The sequence below is a fragment of the Phytophthora infestans genome, genomic scaffold (assembly GCF_000142945.1).
Source record: "Phytophthora infestans T30-4 supercont1.4 genomic scaffold, whole genome shotgun sequence".
In the NCBI taxonomy this organism is placed as follows: Eukaryota; Oomycota; class Peronosporomycetes; order Peronosporales; family Peronosporaceae; genus Phytophthora; species Phytophthora infestans.
This window is the reverse complement of record NW_003303755.1, coordinates 2679355-2703819: the sequence shown is the minus strand read 5'-3', so window position 1 is coordinate 2703819 and position 24465 is coordinate 2679355. Positions and strand designations below refer to the sequence as shown.

Sequence of the window (24465 nt, the reverse complement as noted above, 5' to 3'; positions counted from 1 at the left end):
GTAGCCGGTGTTAGCCGGATAATATCTAATACATGTAACACAAAAGATAATTTCCAATACATGTATTTCAGCCAATCCACTCGCTCCAAATTCTATCCAATGAGTGCTCTTACTTCCAGAACGTCAATTAGACTAGAAACGTGTACCCGACTCCAATCAATCGTCCGCAGCGCTACGCATCTAAGTGACTGACGATGACGGACACGACACCTGACGCCCCCGCCGTGAAGCAGCCCACATGGTACCCGCCACGCCCCATTGATGGCCTCACCGAGTACTGGAACACGCACTACCCGCTGCGCTTGTACAACAGCATGACGCGCAGTAAGACTGCTTTTGTGCCCATGCAGGGCAAGCGCGTGCTCTGGTACATGTGCGGCCCCACTGTGTACGATCAGACGCACTTGGGTCACGGACGCACCTACACATGCTTTGACTACGTGCGTCGCATTCTGGAGGACTATTTCGGCCTGGAGGTGGAGCTCGTCATGAACATCACGGATATTGACGACAAGATCATCCTGCGAGCCTCCGAGACCGGCTGGCTTGAGGCCAACCCGGGCAAGGAACTGCCTAAGGACAAAGACGAGAAGGCTAAGCTCGTCATGGAGTGGGCCTCCCAGCAGTCCGCCGAGGACAACATGCGTCGCACACGTGAGCTGTCCAAGTTCTGGGAGAAATCCTTTCTCGAAGACATGGCTGCGCTCAATATCAAGACCCCCACAGTCATCACCCGTGTAAGCGAATACGTTCCCGAGGTCGTTGAGTTTGTGGAAGGAATCATCAAGAACGGCTTTGCCTACGAGAGCAACGGCTCCGTGTACTTCGACACAGCGGCGTTTGGACAGTCCAAGGGCAAGGCGTACGGCAAACTGCTGCCCGAGAACGTCGGCCAGTCGGAGCTGCTAGCTGAAGGTGAAGGCGCATTGTCAGCTGGGCAGTCGGACAAGCGCAACGCCAGCGACTTTGCGCTGTGGAAGAAATCGAAGAGTGGCGAACCGTTCTGGCCCTCTCCTTGGGGTGAGGGACGTCCTGGATGGCACATCGAGTGCTCAGCCATGGCAAGTGATGCGCTGAAACATCTGGCTGGCGGTAAGATTGACGTCCACTCGGGCGGCATCGACCTGCGCTTCCCACACCACGACAACGAGATCGCGCAGTCTGAGGCGTACTTTGACTTCTCGCAGTGGGTCAACTACTTCGTGCACACTGGCCATCTGAATATTGAAGGTCTTAAGATGTCGAAGAGTCTGAAGAACTTTGTCAAGATCCAGGAGGCGCTTATGGACAACTCGCCGCGTCAATTGCGCTTCCTGTTTTTGCTGCACAAGTACAATGTGCCCATGGACTACAACGACAACTCGATGGACGAGGCTGTCGGTGTTGACCGGTTCTTCACCGAGTTCTTCGCTAATGTCAAGGCGCGTCTTCGTGAACTTGGAGTGGAGAAGACTCAGAAGTGGACGCCTGTGGAGAAGGCGCTGCACGGAGCCTTGCTGGACTGTAAGGAGAAGGTGTTCCGTGCGCTAAGCGACGACATCAACACGCCGTTGGCGCTGCTGCACTTGCAGCAACTAGCCAAGGAGGTAAACCGCTACATGGCTGGAGATATCGAGAAGCCGACTTCGATGCTGATCCGTTCCAGTGCTGAGTACATTACGCGCATCCTGTCGATCTTTGGGCTTGTGACCTCCGCTACTGACATCGGTTTCCCGCTTGGCTCGGGTGCGACTGGCGGTGCCGACCAGGAGACGGTCCTTACGCCGGTGCTCGACATCTTTGCGCAGTTCCGTGACGAGATTCGTGAGGCTGCGCGCTCTGCAGCTGCGGAAGGCGGCGACCCGAAGGCTCTGGCCAACACTGTGCTGCGTCTGTGTGACGTTGTCCGTGATGAGAAGCTGCCGTATGCTGGCGTGCGTCTGGAGGACCGCTCTGCTGGTGCAGCGGTGTGGAAACTGGCGAACAAGGACGAGCTGATTGAGGAGCTGGAGAAAAAGAAACAGGAGAAGATCAGAAAGGAGGAGCAGAAGCGATTGCGATTGGAGGAAGAGGCTCGAAAGAAGGCTGAACTGGCTGAAAAGGCCAAGATTCCTCCTAGCGAGATGTTCCTGGGCATGAAGGACAAGTACTCCAAGTTCGACGACAACGTAAGTGCTGCTGGTGTGATTGCTTCATGTGGGCTATGGTGAACTTAGCTGTGTACAAATACTTTTCTTTTGCAGGGTCTGCCGACACACGATGCTGCGGGTGAGCCGTTGAGCAAGGGACAAACTAAGAAACTGGCAAAGGAACAAGCCAAGCAGAAGGCGCTTTACGAAAAGCACAACAGCAACTAGATCTAGGAAGAAAACCCCATTTGATCCTGTTGTACAGTGGTTGGATGGCTGATTTGTGTAATGAATGTGCACCGACACTGGAGCTGTGCTGGGCACACTTCAACTTACATGCGATTGGTAGAAATTGCTTCCATTTTTACGACTTTGATTCGATGAAATACTTTTGTTGTGTTTTGTGGTTCATTCTGGCAACGCAGTGCCAGCACAAGGTAAGCAAGCTTCGGACCCCTGTACCGGTGCCGCATGTATTCCTCTACGATGAAGCACTGCCCCACCCTGCTCTCCGAACTACTACGCATCTAACAAAACTTCTCTTCTTTTGTTCAACTGCATACTTTCCCAGCTGAAATCTCTCTCGAAATGGTCGTCACAGAACCCAAGAAGCGCGCCAACTTTGAGCTGGCACGAGGCATTAACGCCATATCCGCCAACAGCTTAGCTAAAACCAATGGCCGTGTATTTGCACACAGCGGCGCCAACAGCAAGGCGAAGGTTGAGAAGATCCCCGCGCAAACCACGCACTCAACGAAAAAATGGTACCCGGCCGACTACATCCCCAAGCTGCTACCGTCCGCCAAGACTAAGCGCAACAGCGTCAAGACGGCTAAGCTACGCAAGTCCATCACGCCTGGAACGGTGCTTATTCTGCTTTCTGGACGCTTCCGCGGGAAACGCGTGGTTTTCCTTAAGCAACTGCCATCGGGCACGCTGCTGATCACGGGTGAGTCATTTAATTCGAGACGACCACAAGAGCCGTACTCTACTCCGTCTTTTATCGTTGCCTATGCATCGTGCTGATTGGAGCGGTCTCCTCCGTGAGAGGTTTTGACTGGGATGAGGAGTACTAAGGCTTTTGATGACTTGTTGTCTGGTAACGAAGGCTGACATGTGTGTGTGTCGTCGGTGAATACTAGGCCCATATAAGGTGAATGGTGTGCCGCTGCGTCGCGTAAACCAGGCTTTTGTCATTGCTACGTCGACTCGAATGGATTTATCGGACGTGCAGCTGCCGGAGATCGACGACGAGTATTTTACGAAGGACAAGCCGGCCAAGAAGAACAGCAAGGAGGAACGTTTTTTTGCGGAGCAAACCCCGGTACGCTGATGAATTGAGTTGTGTATCCATCATTGTGTATATGTGGCCCCTACATGTTTGAAAGCCGAAGGATGTGGCTATGGGGCTTGCAAAATGCGCTTGGGATCGCAAAAGTTCCTCCACCGGTTGTTCTGACGGTGGTTCTTGTGTCGCACAGGCTGCGCCGGTCATTGCGGAACAGCGCAAGAAGGACCAGAAAACAGTGGACGCACTGCTAATGAAGAAGCTGGCGAACGAGCCCTACCTACGCGCATACCTGAACGCCAAGTTCACTCTAACCAAGAACGACCGTGTGCACGATATGCGCTTTTGAGCCTGTATCTGGAGTCTAAGTAGATGACAGCTAGGTCGGTCATGACGTGCAAATTTAACGGATTTATATTGACAAAGCTTGGGTCTTATGAGAATCATGCACAGGCAAGGTCGGGGCCCCGTTCAACGCGCCTCTTGGACCGCAAGTACTGCAAGCCAAACAATGATAAACAAGCAGTGAGACCACACGTTTAATAAGCCATTGGTGACGCGTTGTTGGACAAACGTACCTTACGCCGGTCGCGAAGTGCTTGGCGTGCCCACTCCAGCTCGCTTAGAATTTCTGCTCGCGAGTGCGTTGCGAGGATCTCCTGAGCACTCGCCAGTTGGGCGTTCCCATCATTGCGTGGCACATCGTCCGTGCTTTCCGCTTGGCACTTGGATTGCTGCTTCGCTGATGTTTCTGCTTGGAGCGTGGTGCTGCGTATTTCTACAGCCGACATGCACGCGTCACACCTGCTGGCATCGGAACTATTCGCTGCCTCGTTAACCGCCTGCGCTTCGCAGAGCGAAGTCTGTGCATCAGTGTCGTCGGTCGGTAGACGACTCTCTGGTGCATTGCCAAGACTTGATTCAAACGGCATCACCTTGTCCTGTGATGATAGGCCATCCGTTGCAGCCAGCCCGCTGTCTTGACTAGCAGCTTGCACATATTCGTTTGCCAAAGCCTCGTTCTCGCTGTCGTCTTCGTCATGTAGCTCTTCTTCTAGCTCGAGCGGCGGAAAGACAACTGATACACCGAAGAGCGAGTCTTCCATGCGCGGCAGCCTCAGTGTGCCGCTCCGCCCCCAGTCCAGCGAAAAGGACGGGAGCGTTGACGCTGTTGGCCCAAGAAGCGCCCACTCGCCGTTCAATTGGCGCTGAATGTCAGCAACCAGCAACTCCATGCCCTCGCGCACTCGATGAACGACACGGATCCGAGCCCGCCATCCGCGGAAGACGCGCTGCCATTGCAGTGTAGTTGCAGGTTACGAATAGGAGGTCAATCCGTCGTCAATCATGGCACTTCGCACGCGAACCCGGCGGCGTTTAATCATCAAAATTCACCTGTATCCTCCTCGCAGCCGCGTCGCATGGTTGCCAGTGCTTCTGACACTGTTGCTTGTGCATGGGGAACCGAGTGTCTCGCCACGTGCGTGACCAACTTACAACCCGGGCGATTATGCCTTCAACGCCAAGATTCAGCCGCCGGCGTCAGCAGCTTTTTTGCAAAATCACATTACGCTCAATCTTGTCCGGAGATTTGTCACTTTTCACTCTTCAACTCGTACCTCTGTTCAAATCATTCGGACAGTCCCATCCGGACACACAAAACGTGAAGGCACCTTTGTACACACGAGGTCATTTGGCAAAGACGCGCTGAGGTTGCACACGACGAGCAGCGACACAGCTCAATCGTCCCGAATCATATAACAGTAACAGTCCGCCCACGTATGAAGCTCAATCTACCGAGTCTACCGAGTCCGGGAGGCGCTGGCTGGTCCGTGGCGCTGGCGCTTGCACTCGCCCTCCAAGTGGTGATTTATCGCGAGACGCTGCAAGATTTCATGCATGACGGCCGCAAGCGCCTACTGGTGTACAAGACCATGCATCGCCGCTTTGCCAATCAGCGGCTTAAGCGTCTCAACAGCCTTGGTGACGACCGCAAGTCCCAGTGGATGTGGAAGAAGTCGCCACAGAGTGACGTCGTATCCGTGGACAGCGACAGCAGCGAAGAGAGCGCCGACGGGACCGGCAGCACTGACGGCCTCTTCTCTTCACAGAAGAAGCTCGTGCTCGTAATGGTAGGTCTACCTGCACGTGGCAAGAGCTTTGTGGTGCACAAGACACTGCGCTACATCGAGTGGCTGGGCTTCCCCACGCGCATGTTTAATGTCGGCAATCTGCGTCGCAAACTGGGCAAAGCTGGCGAGGACGCCAAGTTCTTCAGCGCCGATAACTCAGACGCCACGCGTCTGCGCGAGGAAATGGCTATGGACGCACTGGACGACCTGCTCGAGTGGCTTGAGACCCAGGGACACGTCGCTGTTTTCGACGCGACCAACACGACGAAGCTACGAAGGTACGTACGCGATGGAGATGAAGCGGTGTGGATAGCAGTCTCATGCTGTGTATTTTTGTAATTATGCAGACAGCATATTCTCGAGAAGGTAAGCTCACACCGCAACGTCCGCGTCATGTTCGTCGAGAGTATTTGCGACAACGAAGAGCTACTCGAAGCCAACTACCGTCGGTACGTTGCAGATGCAGTGGTCAGAGATGGAATGGCTAGCTGACTATATATTTGCTTATAGTAAGCTCTCGAACGCCGATTATAAGGACAAGGATCCCGAGGTGGCGCTGGCAGACTTTAGACAGCGCGTGCACGAGTATCAGAAGGTCTATGAGACTGTGGAAGACACGGAGGATGGCGGTAAATCCTGCTATGTGAAGGTCTACAATGCCGGTGAGAAGATTCAGGCACGGTACTGTCAGGGCTTCCTACAGAGTCACATCGTGTCGCTCCTGCAGAACATTCACCTCTGTCCGCACCGGATCTGGTTGGTGCGCGCGGGTCCGAGCATTACAAGCAGCAAGGGCATCTTAGGTCTGGACACAGAGCTGGCGCCTGAGGGCCACCGAGTGGCGCGTGCCATTGCACGCTTTGTCGAAAATTTGCAGCTCGAACGCCCCATGGAAGTGTGGACGAGTCCCATGAAGCGTGCGAGAGAAACGGCAAACTACGTGCCCACCTGCGACTTGAAGCGCTACGTGACCACGACGTTGCTCAACGAGCTCGGCGGCGGTGACTTCGAGGGCCTCACGTACGATGAAATCGAGCGTTTCTATCCAAAACATTATGCAGCGCGACTGCAGGACAAGCTTCGCTATCGTTATCCCGGCGTGGGAGGTGAGAGCTACGTGGATGTGATCTCGCGTCTGCGTTCGCTCATTGTGGAGTTTGAACGCAAGAAGCGCGACGTGCTGGTGATCTGCAGTGAATCTATTCTGCGCTGCCTCATGGGCTACTTTGCCGGTTGTGAGGCCGCCAAGGTGCCGCACCTGCAGTCTTACGAGGACACCGTCATTGAGCTGAGCCCCCACCGGGACGGCTGCGACATCAAGCTCATTCCGCTCGAGTTTGAGGATTCCGTGGAGGATGTCGCCTCTGTGCAATGAACCACCGATACGTCTGTTGAAATGGACGGTCGAGATAAATACACGCGGAGCGCAACGCAGCACCAATAGCGCCTTGGGAACATACAAAACCTGCACTGCACTCGTACGCAACGCATATAAATCACCTCGGGCACTACCCGCAGAATTAAATTTTTGATGTCATTTCTTGTAACCGTATCATTTTGCCAAGTTGAAGTTGTTATCAGAAAAATTTGAAGCGTGTTTGCGGATTTGAACTTCAGCGGCAAACTTGTCGTGATGAGGTCAGAGTCCTCTGCCAGAAGCAAAATTTGCAGCAGTTGCCGGCAAAAAGAAACAAGAGAGGCGTGAGATGCAGTTGCCGATCACATCTCCACAGCCTCAAGTTGACGAGTGCTAGGCTACGTAACCAGTCTGGTTGCTAGCTCGTGCCATGGCACAGGAATAGTCTACGCTCTGCCTAAAATATATGCCTCCTCCTGGCGCACAAATATTCGATATCTTGACTTGTAGTGGAGCCCTTGCTAACGACATGGAAAAGGAGGAGAAGATCCGTGTGGTGGTGCGTGCTCGGCCCTACGTTTGTATTACCGGGCGCAATGGCAGCACGCCAAGAAGCAGCACCAGGAAGAAGCGTGGGAATGACCAAGAGTGCGTTGCGGCTAGCCCTGAAAACCCCGGCGAGCTCTTTGTATACACTGATCCAGCTCATACACGCGCTGCCGCATTTCGTTGCGAGACGTTCCTTCCATCGACAGCGTCCCAAGAGGACGTTTTCGACCAGATACATGCGAAAGAACTCGTCGACTCTGCGCTGGACGGCTTCCCTGTGACCATCTTTGCCTACGGGCAAACGGGTGCTGGTAAATCCTTCACCATTTTTGGGAATGAGGACGATGCGACTTTGCGCAAAACGGCTCTACAGGAGCAAGATGGTCTTTTGCCTCGCATAGCACAAGCGCTGATGAACTCAGTTTCTGCTCGGAAAAGTGAGATTGAGTATACTCTGCGTGTGACTTGCGTTGAAATCTACAACGAACAAGTGCGTGATGTATTCGATCCACGTAAGGAGACATTAGCAGTGCGCTCCTCAAAGACCCATGGCTTCTTTCTGGAGAATGCTACAGTGGTAGAATGCATGACCGCTCGAGAAATTGTAAGGGTGGTACGAGCTGCCGCCACTCAACGCACTAAGTCTAGCCATCTACTGAACGAGCGTTCAAACAGAAGTCACTGCCTCGTTACAATTTACATCGATGCAGCACCTTTAAAGTCCACTTCATCGACTGGCAAGCGTTATGGTAAAATTACGATCGTTGATTTGGCTGGAAGTGAGCGTGTCTCGGACTCTGGCGCCGTGGGGACACAACTTCGCGAGTCGTGCCATATTAATCGAAGTCTTCACTGCCTCAGCCAAGTGATTCAAGCGATAAATACCCCGAAATGTAGCAAGACGGGAAAGGCCAGATTCGTACCATTTCGAGACTCCAAACTCACAATGCTGCTACTGGATAGCTTAGGGGGTAACTGCAAGACCCTCATGATTGCTTGTGTGAATTCGTCTTCACAATTTGCAGTCGAGTCGGTCCGTACACTCGAATTTGCAATGGGCGTCGCCAAAATCAAGAACCGGCCGACAGCTCTACTCACTCCTCATGTAAGTGGCATTCACGTTACACAGACGCACCTGCTCCTTCCTAAAAAATATGGTTTCTATGATAGGAAAAACTCATCAAGGATCTGAAAGAGCAAATCCGGCTTCTGAAACTTGAAAATAGGATGTTGCGCGCTCGAACACCAGGATGTACGATTGGTTCGGCTACATTTTATGACTAGTTCAGTAACTCAACCCTCTTTGATCCTTGCTATAGATTTTATGGATCATTCCAACAACGAGCTGGGTCCTTTTGTTAACGCGTTCTCAGAACAGTCAATCCGGCAGCAATTTCAGACTTGCGACGAACCCATGTATTTATCTGCAGACTCCCTTGAAGCAGTACATAGAATGACTCCTAGTGTTCGCCAGAACGTAGCTCACCAAGAGCTGCGAACCTTGTAAGTTGCCTTTTTCGCGCTCTCAGATTACCACGAAGCTAACAGCGGGTTGAACACTAGAAAACAGAAATCGCAGCTTCGCCACGCATCAAAATCGCCCAAGAGGAAGGTGTAAGTGAAGTTTTCCTTCTAATTTATTGTTTGTACATTTCTGATGGCCCAAATATGAACACTAGTCTGAAGCGCATGTCCAAGTCATTCACTAACAAACACGCACTGCCCTATGTCAGTAAGAGTGCACCTTCACGATCGCTGCAGTACATTGCGCAAAATTTTGAGCCTGCTCACCCCAACCAAAGCGCAAACCGCCTCGTCCTTCCGCGCACCGACTCACCTCCCCCGCCATACAACGACTTGTTTGGAATTGAGACGGTTCCGTGTTCGCAGAGTCAGCCACCCAGCAACAGCTCCAGTCCTCATTTGCCTCTAGCAAGATCAGTCCAAACACAACCTTTTTCGAACAACCGTGATACCATTTTACCAGCAAAATCTCATTCGCCTGAAGAACAGCTACAACTATTGCTCAGACAAATGCTACCTGAGGCCCATCCACCGCAAAACAAAGTACACGTACCAGAACGAACGGACAAGCGACATAAGATGCAGCAAATACCGTCCAAGCCTCCAAAAACTCCCGGGTATGCCCCCTTGATGCAAAAGAACTATCTCCCTGTCAGCAAAAACGACATAACAAGCAATAACTCCGCTGATTGGGACGACCAGCGTGCCCAGGACTTGTTCATGCAGCTCTGTCGGCTTTAATTAAAGTAACAACAATTTAAAGCAATATTCGTGCATTGAAATATAAAAAGTATCACTTCAACATTGGTAACATCGCTTGATTGGTTAGAGCTACGTCCAATCACAATCAACCGGCGTGCGTCCTGCGCCTCTACTCCACTACGGCAGCATGGACGAGAGTCTCTACGACGGCGTGAGCGCCGAGCAGCTCTTCCACAACAAGGACAGCAATGGCCTCACCTTTGATGACGTTATTTCCCTGGTATTCGCGCAACTGTGAATCTTCTACCATCTTTGACGTAGATTATTCTAACATTTTTATTGTATCTGATGCACGTCAACGCGTCGCCCCCTGCAACCGTAGCCTGGCCACAGTACGTCGCCATTGGTATCGATCATACCGCGCTACTAAAGTATATCTAACTCCTATCCTCTGCTAGTTAACTTTGGCGTTCAGGACGTGGAGGTGGCCACGAAGTTGACCAAGAAGGTAAAGCTATCGGCTCCCATCGTGAGCTCTCCCATGGACACCGTGACGGAGGCCAACATGGCCATCGCTATAGCACTACAGGGTGGACTGGGATTCCTACACTGTAACAACTCGATTGAGCAGCAATCCGAAATGGTGCGCGCGGTAAAGGTCTACGAGAACGGCTTCATCCCCGAGCCAAAGGTGCTGGGACCGACAAATACTGTTCTCGACCTGGATCAGCTGAAGGTTTCTGGTGTCCCTATTACGGAGGACGGACAACCTACTGGAAAACTTGTGGGTCTGGTCACGAGCCGCGATGTGGACTTTATTGAAGACCGCTCGGTGGCATTGTCGACCATCATGGTGCCTCTCAAGCAGTTGATTGTTGGCACGTATCCGATCTCGCTTGAGGAGGCCAACATGGTGCTGAAGGAGGCGAAAAAGGGCACTCTTCCCATTGTGGATGCGTCGGGTAACCTCGTGTCTCTCATGACCCGCTTGGACTTACTCAAGCACCGCGACTATCCGAACGCTGTGCGTGACCCTGAGACCCATAAACTGCTTGTCGGTGCTGCTGTGTCGGTGAACGAGCAGGCCAAGTCGCGCATCGATGCGCTTGTGGCTGCTGGTACCGACGTCATTGCTCTGGATGCCCGCCAGGGTGACAGCGCCGCCCAAATCGACCTCGTCAAGGTAAGACACTATTATTCGAAAGCCCCTGTGTATCCAGCTAACAGTGCGATGCGATCTACCAGTACATTAAGCAGACACACCCGTCTGCAGAAGTTGTTGGTGGCAATGTTGTTACCGCGAAGCAGTTGAAGAACCTGCTTGACGCCGGTGTGGATGGTGTCCGTGTTGGGATGGGTGTGGGTTCTGTGTCCACCTCGCAGGTCGTGAAGGCCGTAGGTCGTGCCCAATGGTCGGCAATCTACAATACCGCTCTTCTAGCCAAGGACTACGGTGTCCCCGTCATCGCTGACGGTGGCATCGGTAGCCCTGGAGCTGCTATCAAGGCGCTCTCTCTTTGTGCTTCGGTTGTTATGATGGGATCGAGTCTTGCAGGCACAGCGGAGGCCCCAGGCGACTACTTTTTCCAGGACGGCATGCGTCTGAAGCACTACTATGGCAGCGGCAGTCATGAGTACTACCGCCACGGAAACGCTGCTCACGCTGCTGCCGCTGCCAGCCACGTTGCTGTCGGTGTGTCCGGTGCAGTAGTGGACCAGGGCAGTGTGCACAAGTACTTGCCATACATCCAGCAGAGTATCCGTCACGGTTTCCAGGACCTGGGAGTGGGCTCGATCCCGCAGCTACACACTGCACTGTACAAGGGCGATCTGCGCTTCGAACGCCGCACTGTCAGTGCACAGAAGGAGGGCGGTGTTCACGACCTGTTCACGTACTCCAAGCAGCTCTACGCCCAGACAACTTCGCTGACGCCGAACTGACTGCAATTATTACTGCGCGCATGCATAAAATTTCCTTAAAAAAATAAAACACGTAATAAAAGCTGCTGAAACAGCAGTTGAAGTGGAAACTCTCAATTTGGGTCCCAAGTCCCATTTTCTATACCCTTTTTGTATCCGATGAGATTTGCGTCATCTGCATATTCAAGTCAGTCGCAGCTCGACCATGTCGCCGACGTCAGTAGAGCAGGAGCCGTCGCAGTTCTGGTGCCACGAGTGCAGCGCCGCTGTCGGCACGCGCGTGAACGAGGCCAGTGAAGAGGTTTGCTGTGTCCAGTGTGGCGGCAATTTTGTCGAGGAGATAGAGGAGGTGCGTCAACGCCGTATTCTCAGGGGTACTCCGCTTCTGTAATACGTTTTTTTTAAACGTTCTCGTTTTTTTTCTCTGTCATGTAGGATGATCCGCCACAAGATTTTCAGCTGGAGCAAGTGGAGGACACACATACACAGACATCGGCAGCTTCTGCGGAAAACACGACGCGGGCAGAAATCCGTAATGAATTTGGAGGCACTCGCCCATTACGGTGCGAATTGCTTTTTATTTCGTGTTTATAAAAAAATCATGTTAAATTTCGCGTGTATTTTGAATAGCCCGACAGTTCGAGCTACGAGGTTTGCAGCGACAGGTGACGGACGAGATGGAGCTCCATTGCCTGAGTGAGTTTTTTTGTTATTAAGTTTCTGTGTATTGTTGTGCTGACACCTTTCTTGTATGAGCAGTTTGTTCCAGTTTCCATCGGGTTCTACTACACGGAATACACGCTTTACGAGCAACACCGGAAATCCCGTAGAATTCTTTGTCAGTGAGTCGGGGGAAGGAGGAGATCCGATGGGTATTTTGGACGCTCTGGGAGGCATGTTCCCGATGCTGGCCGGCAACGCGGGCGACTATGCGTTTGGCAACATGGCTAATGTGATTAACCAGCTCATGCAGAATGACCCCAACCGGGTAAGATGAAATGTCTGTAGAGTTGTCGATGCGGAACACTAACTTAGCCACTAAATTCAGCATGGAGCTCCTCCTGCCGCTAAGGAGGTCGTGGATAAGCTACCGAAGGTGAAGATCACTCAGGGTGAAGTGGACGGCAGTGCTGAGTGCCCTGTTTGCAAAGATTTTTTCGCGGTTGACGACGAGGTCCACCGTCTCCCGTGCGAGCATTCGTTCCACCCAGACTGTATCCTACCGTGGCTGAAGCAGCACAATTCATGTCCACTTTGCCGATTTGAACTACCCACAGATGACCCAGATTACGAGAGACGACGCGCAGCATCCACCTCCACATGAGGATATCAACTAAGACTCAACCCACTCTCAAGCCAGGCAGAAGACACTGCAAAGCAGCATACGTAGCCGTTTTAGTCCTTTTTTACTGATAGAGTAGTAGGCCAAATTAATGCAGCTAGTCGTGTCTCGGCGGGAAAACCTGACAGTGTTCAGCGCGCGAAACTACTTGTGTATTTAAGCTGAGGGGTTGCAAAGCTTAATGGTAAATTTGCGACCTCAATCGATCGTACTGAAGCCGGGTGTTCGCGAAAGGCAGCGCGAGTTGGAGGCGGTGATAACGAAATACGAAGTGAGTTGCTTGTCCTCTGATCATGTATTATCGTGCTTCTATATCGTCACCTTTGGTTAGCTTCTGCTGGCGATCGGTCAATCAAAAAACGCGGACTTTGCTTCGTTGGATCTGCCACAACTTGTGTTCCGACTCGCAGGTATGACAGTTGATCGAGACGTGTGTGATGTCCAATGCACTAATGCAGTTGCTGGTTGTCGATAAGAATGCCGTCTTTGTTTGATTCGACTTCAGCGAAGTGCTTGGCAAATTGAGCAAAGTGGGCAAGAGCCTGCCCAAACTCATATCGGCGATGGAGACGAAGAAGACACTGGAATGGAAGCACATTCTATGCAGACTAAACTAGAAGAAATGCTTGAGGAGACGCGAAAAGTGTACCAGGTATATGTATGACCTGCTGCGAATTCGAGTACTTTTTACTAAACAATGTTGCGTAGCTTCCTGAGGTTGCAAGGAGCACGTTAGCTGTGCAAGGACAAGTACAGGTGCTTATTGGAAAGGGAGAACTGCTTACTTTTTGTAAGGTAAGGTTGGTGCAAGAGTAAGTTGGCCATCTTTACAAGAGCATTAATTCATGTGTCGATGTCTAGGACTACGCAAACGCAATGGCTGCGTACGCCGAGGCGATTCGACTGTGCTACAATATCCAGGATGAGACCACAGAGGCGATTCTGGTAATAATTGCTGCTAACCATCAGCTACAACAAGCCTAACTTTTTTTTGCCTATAACACAGACATCAAAACTGCAAAAGCTTCAACGTCAAGCAAACGCGTTGGAGCGAGTGAAATCTCTTGCGAATGAATGCGCATCCGAAAATGACACTGAAAGCGAACGCAGCAGACTGAAGTCTGCATTCGAGAAACTTGCTGATACGGATGGATTTTTGGGGAAGGACCAATTGCAGATGCTCGCACAGGAACTACGCATGACTGACGCTTTAAGTAACAGCGAAATCGACGATATCTGGAGGCAGTTACTGAAGAATGACAAGACTGCCCAGACTACCAGTGCAACAGGATCTCCATTTATGAGCAAGATTACATTTGCAGCGTTGTGGAGGTGGTGGGTGTCCGATGCTGAATATGATACCGTGTTCTTAAACGATTAGCTAAACAGCAATCTAGGGCTCCATTTGCATCGATGTATAATTGAGTTTATTGAGCAGAGCATTGTTTTCTTCTTCGTGAATGGCATACAGGCGATATCTACCTAAACTAGCCGAGCTTCGAGAGCGCTCGCTGTGCAAAGAAGACCACATCGGTGTCGCTATCCTGTAGCATCGCCGTCAGACACGTGGTGACAGTGGCCGCGCATACTTCCGCGTCTACTTTAGGGCCCAGCACCTCCAGTGTCTTGGCCACATTAAAACGGATGTTCGGGACCGGATCCTACAAGTAATACACACTTGTCAGTACCTTAAAAAACCAATTTAAGATCATCACTACGGTCCGTACCTGAGCCAGGTCAACAACCAGAGGAATGAGCAGAGTTTGAATCGACTCGGGGGTCATGGCTTCACACAGCACCTTGACGGCATACAAAGACGTCAGACGATGCAAGAAGTTGGTGTTCGAGTGCATCGTCGCGATTCGAGGCACCACACTCGTCCGTGCCCAGTCCACGCCAAAGTGCTCCGTCAAATTCTTCAAGTTGATCGTGGCCGCTTCACGGATCGAAAACACATTGTCCACCAGCCACGCCATACAGAGCTGCGCCAGCTGCTCCTCAAAGTAGTCGCGTCCCAGCTGAGCAGCCAACAACGGAATGTACTCTATGATAGCCAGCCGAATACGCCACTGACGATCTTCCGCAAGATGCACGATAGCAGGCAGAAGCGACTGCGACAGAAGCTCAATTCCGATTACCTGTTCACCAGTAAAAATTAGTGCATACACAAACGGCAGACTCGCGTCCTACTGAGCTTACCTTGTTGCCTTCTTCCAGGTTCGATATAACATTTAGACGTACTTCCGAGTTTTGGTCGTTAAGCAACTGTAACAATCGACTGTCAGTTAAAAGCAACAGATATAAACCCAAACGGCACTTACAAGCAGGAAGAGAGGTAGAAGATGTTCAATAGTAAGGTCCCGGCTCAGAAACGGGGCGACCTTCATCACCACAGAAGCCAAAGCTGACCGCACGTGGTCCGACATGTCACGTGCGAGACGTTGAAAGCACGGTACGATCTTCTCCACAATCCGTTGAGGCTGTAGCAACTTCACAGCTCCAAGGATCTTGGACGTAGCAGCAGTGCGCACTTCAGCTTCGTTATCCTCCAGCAGCGACACAATCGAGTCGCAGAACGTCGAGTTGATTGTCTCTGCATTCAAAGCCTCGCATATCTCGGGGAAGCGGTTGGCAACAGACCATCGCACACGCCACGAGCCATCACGAGCCGTCTCAAAGATCGTCGGCAACACCTGCGTCACCAGCACGTCGGTCGGGACCAAACGCGCCAGTGCAACAGCACTGTCGACTGTGTGTATCCGAACTGAGTCCTGACGATCTGTAGCCAACGCAAAAAACAGCGGCAACATCTCTCCACTGGCACTAGGGTCATCCATTACCGACGCAAAGCCTCCAAGTGCAGCGGATGCGGCCTTGCGCACCATCGGCGTGTCATCACGACACAGCTGGCCGAACATCCCACGCATTTCCGCCTGAATTTCAGCTGAAAGGTGCGCGTAGCCGACCTGAAAGAGATTGCACGAAGCAATACGTGACGTGAACCAGTCACGGGTGACGAGACGTCGTAACACCGGCACAAAGTGCTCCGACACGTGTTCAGGCTCCATAGCTTCCACTACTTTACAGATTGAGCGCACGGCCATGTCGCGTACAGAAGCTTCATCCACAGTAGCAAGCGACTCCAGAGGCTTAAGCAACAAGTAGGCGTGAGCCGGGCCACCCACTACATCCATGAAAGCTCCAAGTTCTTCGGCCATAACTAACAGCACTTCATCCTCGTCATCCAGTGAGTCTATCAGGATAGAGAGGATCAGCGTTCAAAATACTACTGACCAAGTCTCTAGAGCACTTTCTTACCGTTTACGAAGGGCAGCAGCTCGTTCTGCGTACGCTCGGGACCTAGCGCCTCCGCTGGTAATAAATACGTCACAAACCGACGCAACGCGTTAGAGTGGGAGTCCTTTGACGCAATCTCTAGCAAAAAGCTGAAAAATGTACCGATGATACGGATCTGGCGGATAGAATTCAGGCGCAGCTGCACGTCTTCATGTTTGAGCTCGTCTACGAGGATCGCAATCGGGTACAGACTGTTGTCTTCTGCATAACATCACGTTTGAGAGGTGAGCCAAAACGCCGCGATTCCCCGTGACCGAATATTTTTTTTTGCGTTCCTACCAACTGCAGCCGCCATTGGAACGCCGTTAAGCCGATCTGTTACGTTACGAACCAATATGTAACCAAAACGCCTCAGCCGTGAGTCGTCCCTACGCGGTCTGCAGGACGAGAGCTCTGCGCACCTGGTGTGAAGGAATGTCAAGCAGCAAGAAGCAGGAGAGAAGCAGGGGGCAACGCCGGCGCTCTATCGCACTTCGTCTTGCCCGACTTTTTGGGTGTGGGAGGCTCAAAAAGGATCGCTGCATCGGCAAAATATTGACCAATCATCGAGAACTCGTGCCAAAAAGTGGAAAAGAAAGGAAATTGTGGCGTTTCTGGCTTCAGCAGGAGCTGCCGGTGCATGCATCAAGGCTAAAGCATTAAATGCCTAGAAGAAAGGTTCTTCAATCCTCATAGTGCGGCAGTTAAAAAAATGTGTCGTCTTGGTTGACCTTCGGCATGATTTTTGAAGCTCCCTACTACGTCCGTAGATGACGAAAAGATACTTTACAGAACTTTGTGTTGCCGCGAACACGGCCTTATTTTAAATAAAAGCTCCTTGTTTATTGTATTACGTTGCGATCGTATTGCTCTTTATCCATGATCGCATGTACATACCACGATGTGGCAGTAATTTCTCGTTGCAGAGTCGTCTAGAACTCGAGTTGGTCGTGGTCCTTAAAGCTGCCCTTGAGATCGGACGGCAAGTGCTTGGACGGCAGGCGTGACTGCTCCAGTTGCAGGTTCTCAATGTGACCCGACGTGATGCCTTGCGAGACCATGCGGATGCTGCAATAGATGACACTGGCCCACTCCATACGCTCCTCTTCTGTGCGCGTCTGCAGCACCAGCTTGTCCGAGGGCGAGCGCGCCACCACAATGCACAGGTCACGACCAGTAACATGCATCAGGTTCAGATAACAGCCGTACAATGAGAAAGACTTGCGGTGTTTGAGCTCGGCAGGGGCTTTCTTGCCTCCAGTGTACGACGACACCTGCTTGTAGTAGTGGATCTCACCGTTCGTCACGATAACCACACGTTTTTTCCAGTTCTCAAAGCCCGAACGGGACTTCTTGATCAGTACGCCACGTTTGAATGGCGGCAACAGAAATTCCAGTTGCAACGGGAATGAGGACTCGCGCAGGATCTTGCGCGCCTCCGCATACGTCTCTCGAAGAATGCTGCGACCTTCAACGGAGATCAGCTGACTCCCCACCGCGACGCCACGGTTTCTAGGACTGGACGCCACAATGAGAGCTTCTGTACGCTTCTGCATCTCAATGTCGATATCCTCGGGCTTTTTAAAGAGGACACCGATCTTTCCAAGTGGAATCTCCTCTGCACGCTTAACCACAAGGGATAAACCCGCCACCGTGTCCTTCTTGCCGGCCATTCTTCCTAACGCCGTCTCCGCTTCTTGCAACGCCTCAATCCACAAATGCATCGAGTTCTCGTTGTGTGCATTTAGATGCATCTCAAACTTGCCGTCCTTGGATGTCAGGACAAAGTAGTATTTCCGTCCATCAGGACACTGAGCCATACCAGGACTTACGATTGTGTCTTTCAGCGGAATTGAGCCTTTCAACTCACTCTGGTTTTCGGTGTAGTACTTCAATTCACCCTTCTCAATCCGAAAAAAGCGGTTCTTCCAGTTCTTGTTGACGTGGCCACGTTTAAGCAGACAGCCTTCCATGTGAATGTAGGATGTGGGGTCGTCGTAGCGCTTCCACTCGTGGTTACACTCTGTGTCGCGTACGTAGAACTTGACAGTCTTACGAAGCGGGTCCCACGGCTGTGTTGGCACTGCGCCCGCTGCATGTAGTCGAGCAATCCACTTGGTCATCATTCGTTGCGTTGGAGCTGAGATCATGAGGTTACGCTGCGGGGTTGCGATCACAAAGACAAAATTCTTGTCCATGGAATTGGTCTGCACCGACACGTCCGCCTTGGAGCCATATCCAATATCTATTGACCCTTTCAGCTTCTTAAGCGTCTCATCGACGTAATAGGACAAGACGCCATCGTTACGTAGCACGAAGAAGCGCCAGTTCCAAGTCTTGAACTGCTGGCCACATTTTTCGAGCCAGCCCTGCATAACCACGCCCATCTCGTCGTCTTGCGGTCGTAAGGCCACGTCAGGGTTGTGCGTCGTGTTGCGAGGTGCTTGATCGTTTGCGCGCGTGTTTGATGCCGCGGCTTCAGCATCTTCGTCATCCTCGGCCACTTGAGCCATGGCCGTTTCCGAGCTCGTTGACTGGCCCAACACGTTCATCCACGAGAAGCGGAAAGCGTTGCTGACACTGTTGCGTTTCGGAGTGTTTGCCATAGGCTTTGCCGGTAGGGCTGCCGTTGTGGTCATCGACCGCTCCGGTCTATTTGGTGGCGCTGGCGATGGTACAAAGTCATCGTCTGGTCCGATGGACACGTCCGAGTCCTCCGAATTCGAGTTATACTGAGGCGGCGGCGACTGCATCGCTGTGACCATCGTCGATATAGTATCGTTATCGCCCTGCGCGTCGGAAGAAAAGCGGCGTTCCGATTGTTGATAAGCGCCTGGTGCGTACGCGTCTAAGCGTCTTTGAAGCGGTGCACTTTGGCGCGTCGGCGCGTACGTGGGTGTGCGGCTGTGTCCTTGCTGCGCCTCCCACGCTGTGTGGCGACGGTGAGTGTCAGATCGCTGCTGTGGACGCCCAACGACCAGCGGCTCCTCCACTTCTACCTCGTCCTTGGCACTGTGTCCCATTGGCTGCGACGCCGAAAGGCCCAGCCACTTTTTCAAGCCCATCGCGGCACGAATTCAGTCGAGCAGCCAGTAAATGAAAGTGAGGATGTAGATGAAGGCAGGAGTAAAACTGCGCTTCGGATAAGCAGACAGCGAGCGAGTGGAACTTCCACTGGAAGTGCTGTGTGTGGCTCGTGGCAGCGATTTTGTTGTGACGTCTTGTTCGTCTGGAAGACTTCGAGTAAGTGTAGAGGAGCGTCGAACGTCAGTCAAATGTTTTGAAACGATATTAATACATGTACGATATTAAATGATGTAGGGGAATGTATTGCAGGTCATTACGTGTAGGTCAAGGATAGAGAGAGCTCGTAAAAACTTTAAATGTTGCAAATGTCACCAAACAGCTTAAAGACACGAAACCTAGAATGTTGGGGGCACCAAACAGCTTTAAGGCACGAAACAAAGAACTTTTTATTACCCACTTCACACTGGATAAAATAATATTGGGGATGGATGTCAAGTCGCGCAAATCCTGAAAGCCAGCAGCGGCAGCAACATTATCACCAAAGTTGCGCCCTGTATGATCAAGGGAGCACCAGAACGGCTCTGAGTATAGCTACAGTAGTTAGGTCGTGCTCAAGCCTCTGCAGCGATTACAATTTAAAGCACTAATAGCGCGGATTCACTGAATTCCGGCTGCATCACCCCTACTAATACACCCTAGCCCTGGATGGTGTCTAAATCCACTTCCTTGTTTTTATGATGGATGCGCTGCGGACAGGCTATGCATTTTCAGAGGATGGATCAAAAATTTGCTCCGGAAATCCATGACTCACAATCGTATGTGTCGCGATCGCTGAGCATAAACTGAAGGCTACGATGCGATCGGAATCCGATCCGACTCGGATTGACCGTGTTTGAGTAACTCGCCAGCACGATCCTTTTGCATCGTTCGAGCGTTAGGACACTGGCGACTCGCTTACGATTGCGCGCCGGGTTTTCGACAGCAGCATCCCGGGGCCACAATCCCTGCAGGTTCGAGGGTCGGATATCTTCGAGTACATGGACCTCGACAGTCGTGATCCTTCTGCATCGTCAGCTCTGACAACTGCTGCTTGCGTGGCAGTAACAAGTTATTCAGTACTGTACATTACTGTCGGCAACGCACTGTCAGCTTGATATTTTCAGCAACAATAACGGTGTGATTCATTCAAATCGATAAAAACTGCGTGCTACGTCAGTCGTTCGTTCCGCTGCACACAGGTCTGCACTAAAAGAAAAACTAGAGCGTGGTTTCCTTACTGGAACAGATCAGCCGGGAACAACTTGGGCTCCAATTGCTCGTCCACGAGGAACTTGAGAGGGAAGTACACAATGTGACCTTGCACGTTGCTCAGCTCGTGTTTCTGCTGGGCGATGTGCGAACTCTCCTTCATGTTCACGTTCATGGCTCCGCTGAACACCGACTTGCGTCCTCTTGAGCTTGTTCCTCTCGAGCTATTCTGGGGCGACATGACTCGGTCGCTCATCGAGGACATTCGTCGTTCGTCCCCGTTATTACTGGCAATGTCCGTTGTGTCAGTCGCCTTGGCTGCGGCCACCGCCTCCTCTGCACCGCGACCGGACGTGTCGAGACCTTGCGCCGACTGGATGTGCGAATCGATCTGAGCGAAGCTCGTCACGCTGTCGGACGGCAGACACCCGAACACCGAGTCGTAGATCTGGTGGTTTGTCATGGCTTGTTCCTGCATGGAGAACCACGTATCCTTGCTCACCGGATCTTGATATTTCTGGTACTTCGGCGTGCCAGGCTCCAAGCCAAAGTGTTCCTCGAACAGCTTCATACGAAACGAGTGCGCGAACTTGCCCACATTGTACGTGCCGCCAGCGATAGCGATCTCCTCTTCCATCTCGTGATCCTCCACCAACACAGCGATCTCCGAGTCACGGTCTCCACACATACTGCGTTCGTTGATATTAGCCGAGCCGATGATACAAATCCGGTCGTCCACAATCATCACCTTACTGTGGATATACACTTCCTCAGTCCGAGCCTGGGCATCTTCACGGACACTGTGGTTGCGTAGACCATAGAAGGCAATGTACTTGAATGGATCGTCATCTTCTAGCTCCTGGTACAAACGCTGGTAAATCGAGTGCTCGCCGCGACAGATTGAGCGGTATTGCCAGTGCATCACTCCACGCAGACTACTCGCGTCCTTGTCATCGGGCTTTCCTGGGAAGGCTGGCAGCAACGGCATCACCACAATGACGCGAAACTTCTCATTATTATCCGACGCGCGACGAATTCTTTCCACCAATGCATTCGCGATACGGTTCGAGCATCCGTGGTCTCCTTCCAGTCCAGACACAAAGAACTGGTTCTCAATGTACACAAAGTGCTGCGCTGATCCAATGAGACGGATGTACGCGTTCTGGATACTGCGCTCTGTAGCCACACCGCCTGACCACAGCGATAAGCTGCGTAGGATCTGCGTGTTGACGCGGTATCCTCTGGCAGCGACCTCTTGCTTGTGTTTCTCAAAGGCTTCGTCGCTCTCTTCGTCTCCATCGGGCAGATCCAACATCACATCTTCGTTTTCATCTTGCAAAATAGGCATTTGACCCGATTCGTTCTGACTGCTCAACATACGCGCCATGCGTCGATCACTGTTAAATCCACGGTTCTCCGTGTTGGCACGGCCCCTAGACAAGCCACGCATTGCTCGTATGGCATGTACAGCCTTCTGAAGGCGCTGCGTCAACTTCCGGGGACCGTGCTTGCTAATGACCGTTACCGGGTAATCTTTCATGGGCACAAGGTGATGCAGCTTCCGCGATTTCTTGCGTGTAGACACGGAGTAGTTCCAGCGTTGTACGAAGTGACGCGCTACATCACGAGCTGGTTGGCCCTCCAGACGGCAGTGGCAGTCATGCCACGGCATCCGAGGCTCTTCGGTGCGGTCAATCATGTCTTCGTCAGGACGGTCGACTTCCACAAAGTCCTTCACGCGCGGGTTGGAGTAATCCTTGCCTACGAAGTTTGTTGGCTTGCCAGGTTCGTCGAACAGCTCGTGTCCGTGCGTATCCCAACGTCCAAAGCAGAGATCCAGTCCTCCAACGAAACTCACACGTTGATCAACACTCACGATCTTCTCGTGATGCGACCACAACCCAAGCTGCTTCATCAAAAAGTCGGGGTCACGTAACACGTGGACATTCTTGTGTAACTTGCTCAACACCTGCTTGGAGAACATGCTGTTCAGTGTCAAGGCCACTGACACTTCCTTGTACATAAGGACGTAGACTTGCACCCCCTCCTCTGCTTTCTTCTGTAGTGCAACGTCAAGTCTCGACTCGGGGTAATGTTCCGCAGGACGCAGGAGATGGATAGTCGGACAGACCCACCATCCGGCAATAAAAATCTCCTTCGTAGCCGACTGGATGGCCTCATAGATGGCAGCGTAGGCGTCACTGCCATCCACATACCATTGCGCGAACGACGTCATGTGTACAGGGTTGCGAGGGATCGCAAAGGAACCATCACGATGAGCCTGCGACCAGTTCGAGGCCTCAGCTACTCGACGGATATCATTGGCCCACTTTGTAAGTGCCTGCTTGGACTTTGCCTCCATTTGAAGAACATACGTTGCGTTCGAGACTAACAACGTCGTACTGGAGCCTGTGGTGGCTAGACCGCGTTCGATGTTGAACTTACTGTCGAAAAGGAAGGCCTTGCGAGCGATTGTGTCCTCGATGGAGTCAAAAATGGCAATACTAGACGTCTTGAGCGACACCCAGCGCAAACGTTTGGCACGGAAGTTAACGCGCTTGACCACACACATGCAGTTGAAGCATTCGTTGTCCCACGACATGGACGCGCGGTTGATACGGACATTCTCGCGGTTACCTTTGAGCCAGAAACGTGTTTTCAGCCAACCTTCACGTACAGACGTTCGACCCATTTCGTCGTCGAACGTTGAGTTGCTGACTTGAAATAACGCTGCAACAAAGGGCGATCGTAGCAGTCGCGGCACTTTCACTACCGTTTCCAGTAACTGCTGCACGAGTGCAACCATCTCGGGGCCAACAGACTTGTCGGCAGATGTTAAGAAAAGTTTTCGTAGCTGCGGCCAGCGGGATTCACTGGCTGTAGGTGTGTGCTCCGGCACGCCCGACTCGCCAATGCCATGTTCAGTGCGCTCTACAGCGACTGAAGACGGGGCGTGACGAAGATGCGGGCGACTCTTAATGTAGAACCAGAGACTTGAGATGGAAGACTTGGGGATCTCCACCTTCCACTTGAAATTATTGTACTTTAGCTGCAATTGGCCATTATTATCGACGTTAGTTCAGCGGTATACCAACGCAACTGTTGATGTTTACGTACCTCAACATCGTATTCGACGTACCGGGTAGGCCAAGACTCCTCGAAGCGACCGCCGAGTACCTTTACCTCGGGCGGCTCCTCGAACACGTAGATGTCTTCGTCCGCGTTGTGGTGTAGGAAGCCAAAATGCTCAGAAGACTCCACTCGCGGTCGACCGCCGGCGATGGAACTGGGGCCTGCCCCGTGCGTCGTTTCGAAAACGGAAGACCCCGCGTACGCTGGCGACGCTGGTTGTGGTGGATCTTGCGATTGTTGCGGTTGTTGCTCTTGCTGAGCGGCAGTCACTACGTCGGCGACGCTGGGCGACGCCGATGAGTCTTGCTCTGTGGGGCTCATAACGGCGAGCACCACGAGGTCTAATTCGAAGTGAAGCGACTTTAGTAATGCTGGCTTCCGGAAAACTGTCACAAAACATACTGTGATTGGCTGGTTTGAGCTCTTGGAGAAAGGCCTCAGAATGTGGGTGTAAAATGACCCGCGACAAGGCGACCTGTACAACCGCTGGCCTTGTACAGTACACTAGCCGAGTGCCGCCGCTACGCGGCGGGAAAGAATGAATGTCGTTCCTTGTGTTTTGCCTCCGTTCCGCTCGCTACGGCTCGCTTCACTACTCGCATGGTAGGCTGGCAGATTGTGGCTCAGGCGGGCCCATAGGCCAGCAGGGTTGCAGAAGGTGCCGATTTGGGCCGCCTCGCTGCGCTCGGCAGCTTTTAGGCCAATCGGGGCCACCTTCGCTGCGCTCGGCAGCCAGTAGAAATATTTAAATTATTTTATCCAATGATTTGTCCGGAAAAGCGTGACAGGCACGACAATTT

General features: G+C 52.2%; 11 protein-coding genes across 11 annotated transcripts; 7 read left to right on the top strand and 4 right to left on the bottom strand.

Annotated features, from left to right (window-relative positions):
- Positions 1-194: 194 nt before the first annotated feature.
- PITG_03661 (cysteinyl-tRNA synthetase, putative) lies at positions 195-2336 on the top strand (the record flags this gene model as incomplete). The annotated part of the gene is made up of 2 exons (XM_002906672.1): positions 195-2147; positions 2223-2336. The coding sequence occupies 2 exons, from the start codon at positions 195-197 to the stop codon at positions 2334-2336; spliced, it is 2067 nt and encodes a 688-aa protein (XP_002906718.1).
- Positions 2337-2696: 360 nt separating this feature from the next.
- Positions 2697-3745, top strand: PITG_03660 (60S ribosomal protein L6, putative; the record flags this gene model as incomplete). Its single annotated transcript, XM_002906671.1, has 3 exons — positions 2697-3057; positions 3251-3432; positions 3590-3745. The coding sequence occupies 3 exons, from the start codon at positions 2697-2699 to the stop codon at positions 3743-3745; spliced, it is 699 nt and encodes a 232-aa protein (XP_002906717.1).
- A 273-nt stretch (positions 3746-4018) lies between these two features.
- PITG_03659 (uncharacterized protein) lies at positions 4019-4854 on the bottom strand (the record flags this gene model as incomplete). Its single annotated transcript, XM_002906670.1, has 3 exons — positions 4019-4174; positions 4332-4688; positions 4792-4854. 3 exons carry the CDS (start codon positions 4852-4854, stop codon positions 4019-4021), a joined length of 576 nt encoding a protein of 191 aa, XP_002906716.1.
- A 248-nt stretch (positions 4855-5102) lies between these two features.
- On the top strand, positions 5103-6903 carry PITG_03658 (phosphoglycerate mutase, putative; the record flags this gene model as incomplete). Its single annotated transcript, XM_002906669.1, has 3 exons — positions 5103-5806; positions 5876-5977; positions 6039-6903. 3 exons carry the CDS (start codon positions 5178-5180, stop codon positions 6901-6903), a joined length of 1596 nt encoding a protein of 531 aa, XP_002906715.1.
- A 511-nt stretch (positions 6904-7414) lies between these two features.
- Positions 7415-8718, top strand: PITG_03657 (kinesin-like protein; the record flags this gene model as incomplete). The annotated part of the gene is made up of 2 exons (XM_002906668.1): positions 7415-8539; positions 8605-8718. 2 exons carry the CDS (start codon positions 7415-7417, stop codon positions 8716-8718), a joined length of 1239 nt encoding a protein of 412 aa, XP_002906714.1.
- Positions 8719-9847: 1129 nt separating this feature from the next.
- Positions 9848-11601, top strand: PITG_03656 (inosine-5'-monophosphate dehydrogenase, putative; the record flags this gene model as incomplete). The annotated part of the gene is made up of 4 exons (XM_002906667.1): positions 9848-9940; positions 10043-10052; positions 10119-10843; positions 10906-11601. The coding sequence occupies 4 exons, from the start codon at positions 9848-9850 to the stop codon at positions 11599-11601; spliced, it is 1524 nt and encodes a 507-aa protein (XP_002906713.1).
- A 156-nt stretch (positions 11602-11757) lies between these two features.
- Positions 11758-13044, top strand: PITG_03655 (uncharacterized protein; the record flags this gene model as incomplete). Its single annotated transcript, XM_002906666.1, has 6 exons — positions 11758-11929; positions 12016-12143; positions 12211-12276; positions 12340-12348; positions 12391-12568; positions 12629-13044. 6 exons carry the CDS (start codon positions 11786-11788, stop codon positions 12902-12904), a joined length of 801 nt encoding a protein of 266 aa, XP_002906712.1.
- A 59-nt stretch (positions 13045-13103) lies between these two features.
- Positions 13104-14303, top strand: PITG_03654 (uncharacterized protein; the record flags this gene model as incomplete). Its single annotated transcript, XM_002906665.1, has 6 exons — positions 13104-13193; positions 13254-13332; positions 13399-13574; positions 13631-13717; positions 13784-13867; positions 13929-14303. 6 exons carry the CDS (start codon positions 13104-13106, stop codon positions 14301-14303), a joined length of 891 nt encoding a protein of 296 aa, XP_002906711.1.
- Positions 14304-14409: 106 nt separating this feature from the next.
- Positions 14410-16767, bottom strand: PITG_03653 (protein phosphatase 2; the record flags this gene model as incomplete). Its single annotated transcript, XM_002906664.1, has 8 exons — positions 14410-14583; positions 14650-15060; positions 15122-15187; positions 15244-16175; positions 16241-16294; positions 16382-16480; positions 16559-16594; positions 16681-16767. 7 exons carry the CDS (start codon positions 16572-16574, stop codon positions 14410-14412), a joined length of 1752 nt encoding a protein of 583 aa, XP_002906710.1.
- A 423-nt stretch (positions 16768-17190) lies between these two features.
- On the bottom strand, positions 17191-19456 carry PITG_03652 (uncharacterized protein; the record flags this gene model as incomplete). Its single annotated transcript, XM_002906663.1, has 1 exon — positions 17191-19456. One exon carries the CDS (start codon positions 19321-19323, stop codon positions 17191-17193), a length of 2133 nt encoding a protein of 710 aa, XP_002906709.1.
- A 1017-nt stretch (positions 19457-20473) lies between these two features.
- Positions 20474-23986, bottom strand: PITG_03651 (phospholipase D, Pi-PXPH-PLD; the record flags this gene model as incomplete). Its single annotated transcript, XM_002906662.1, has 2 exons — positions 20474-23582; positions 23651-23986. 2 exons carry the CDS (start codon positions 23984-23986, stop codon positions 20559-20561), a joined length of 3360 nt encoding a protein of 1119 aa, XP_002906708.1.
- Positions 23987-24465: the final 479 nt, after the last annotated feature.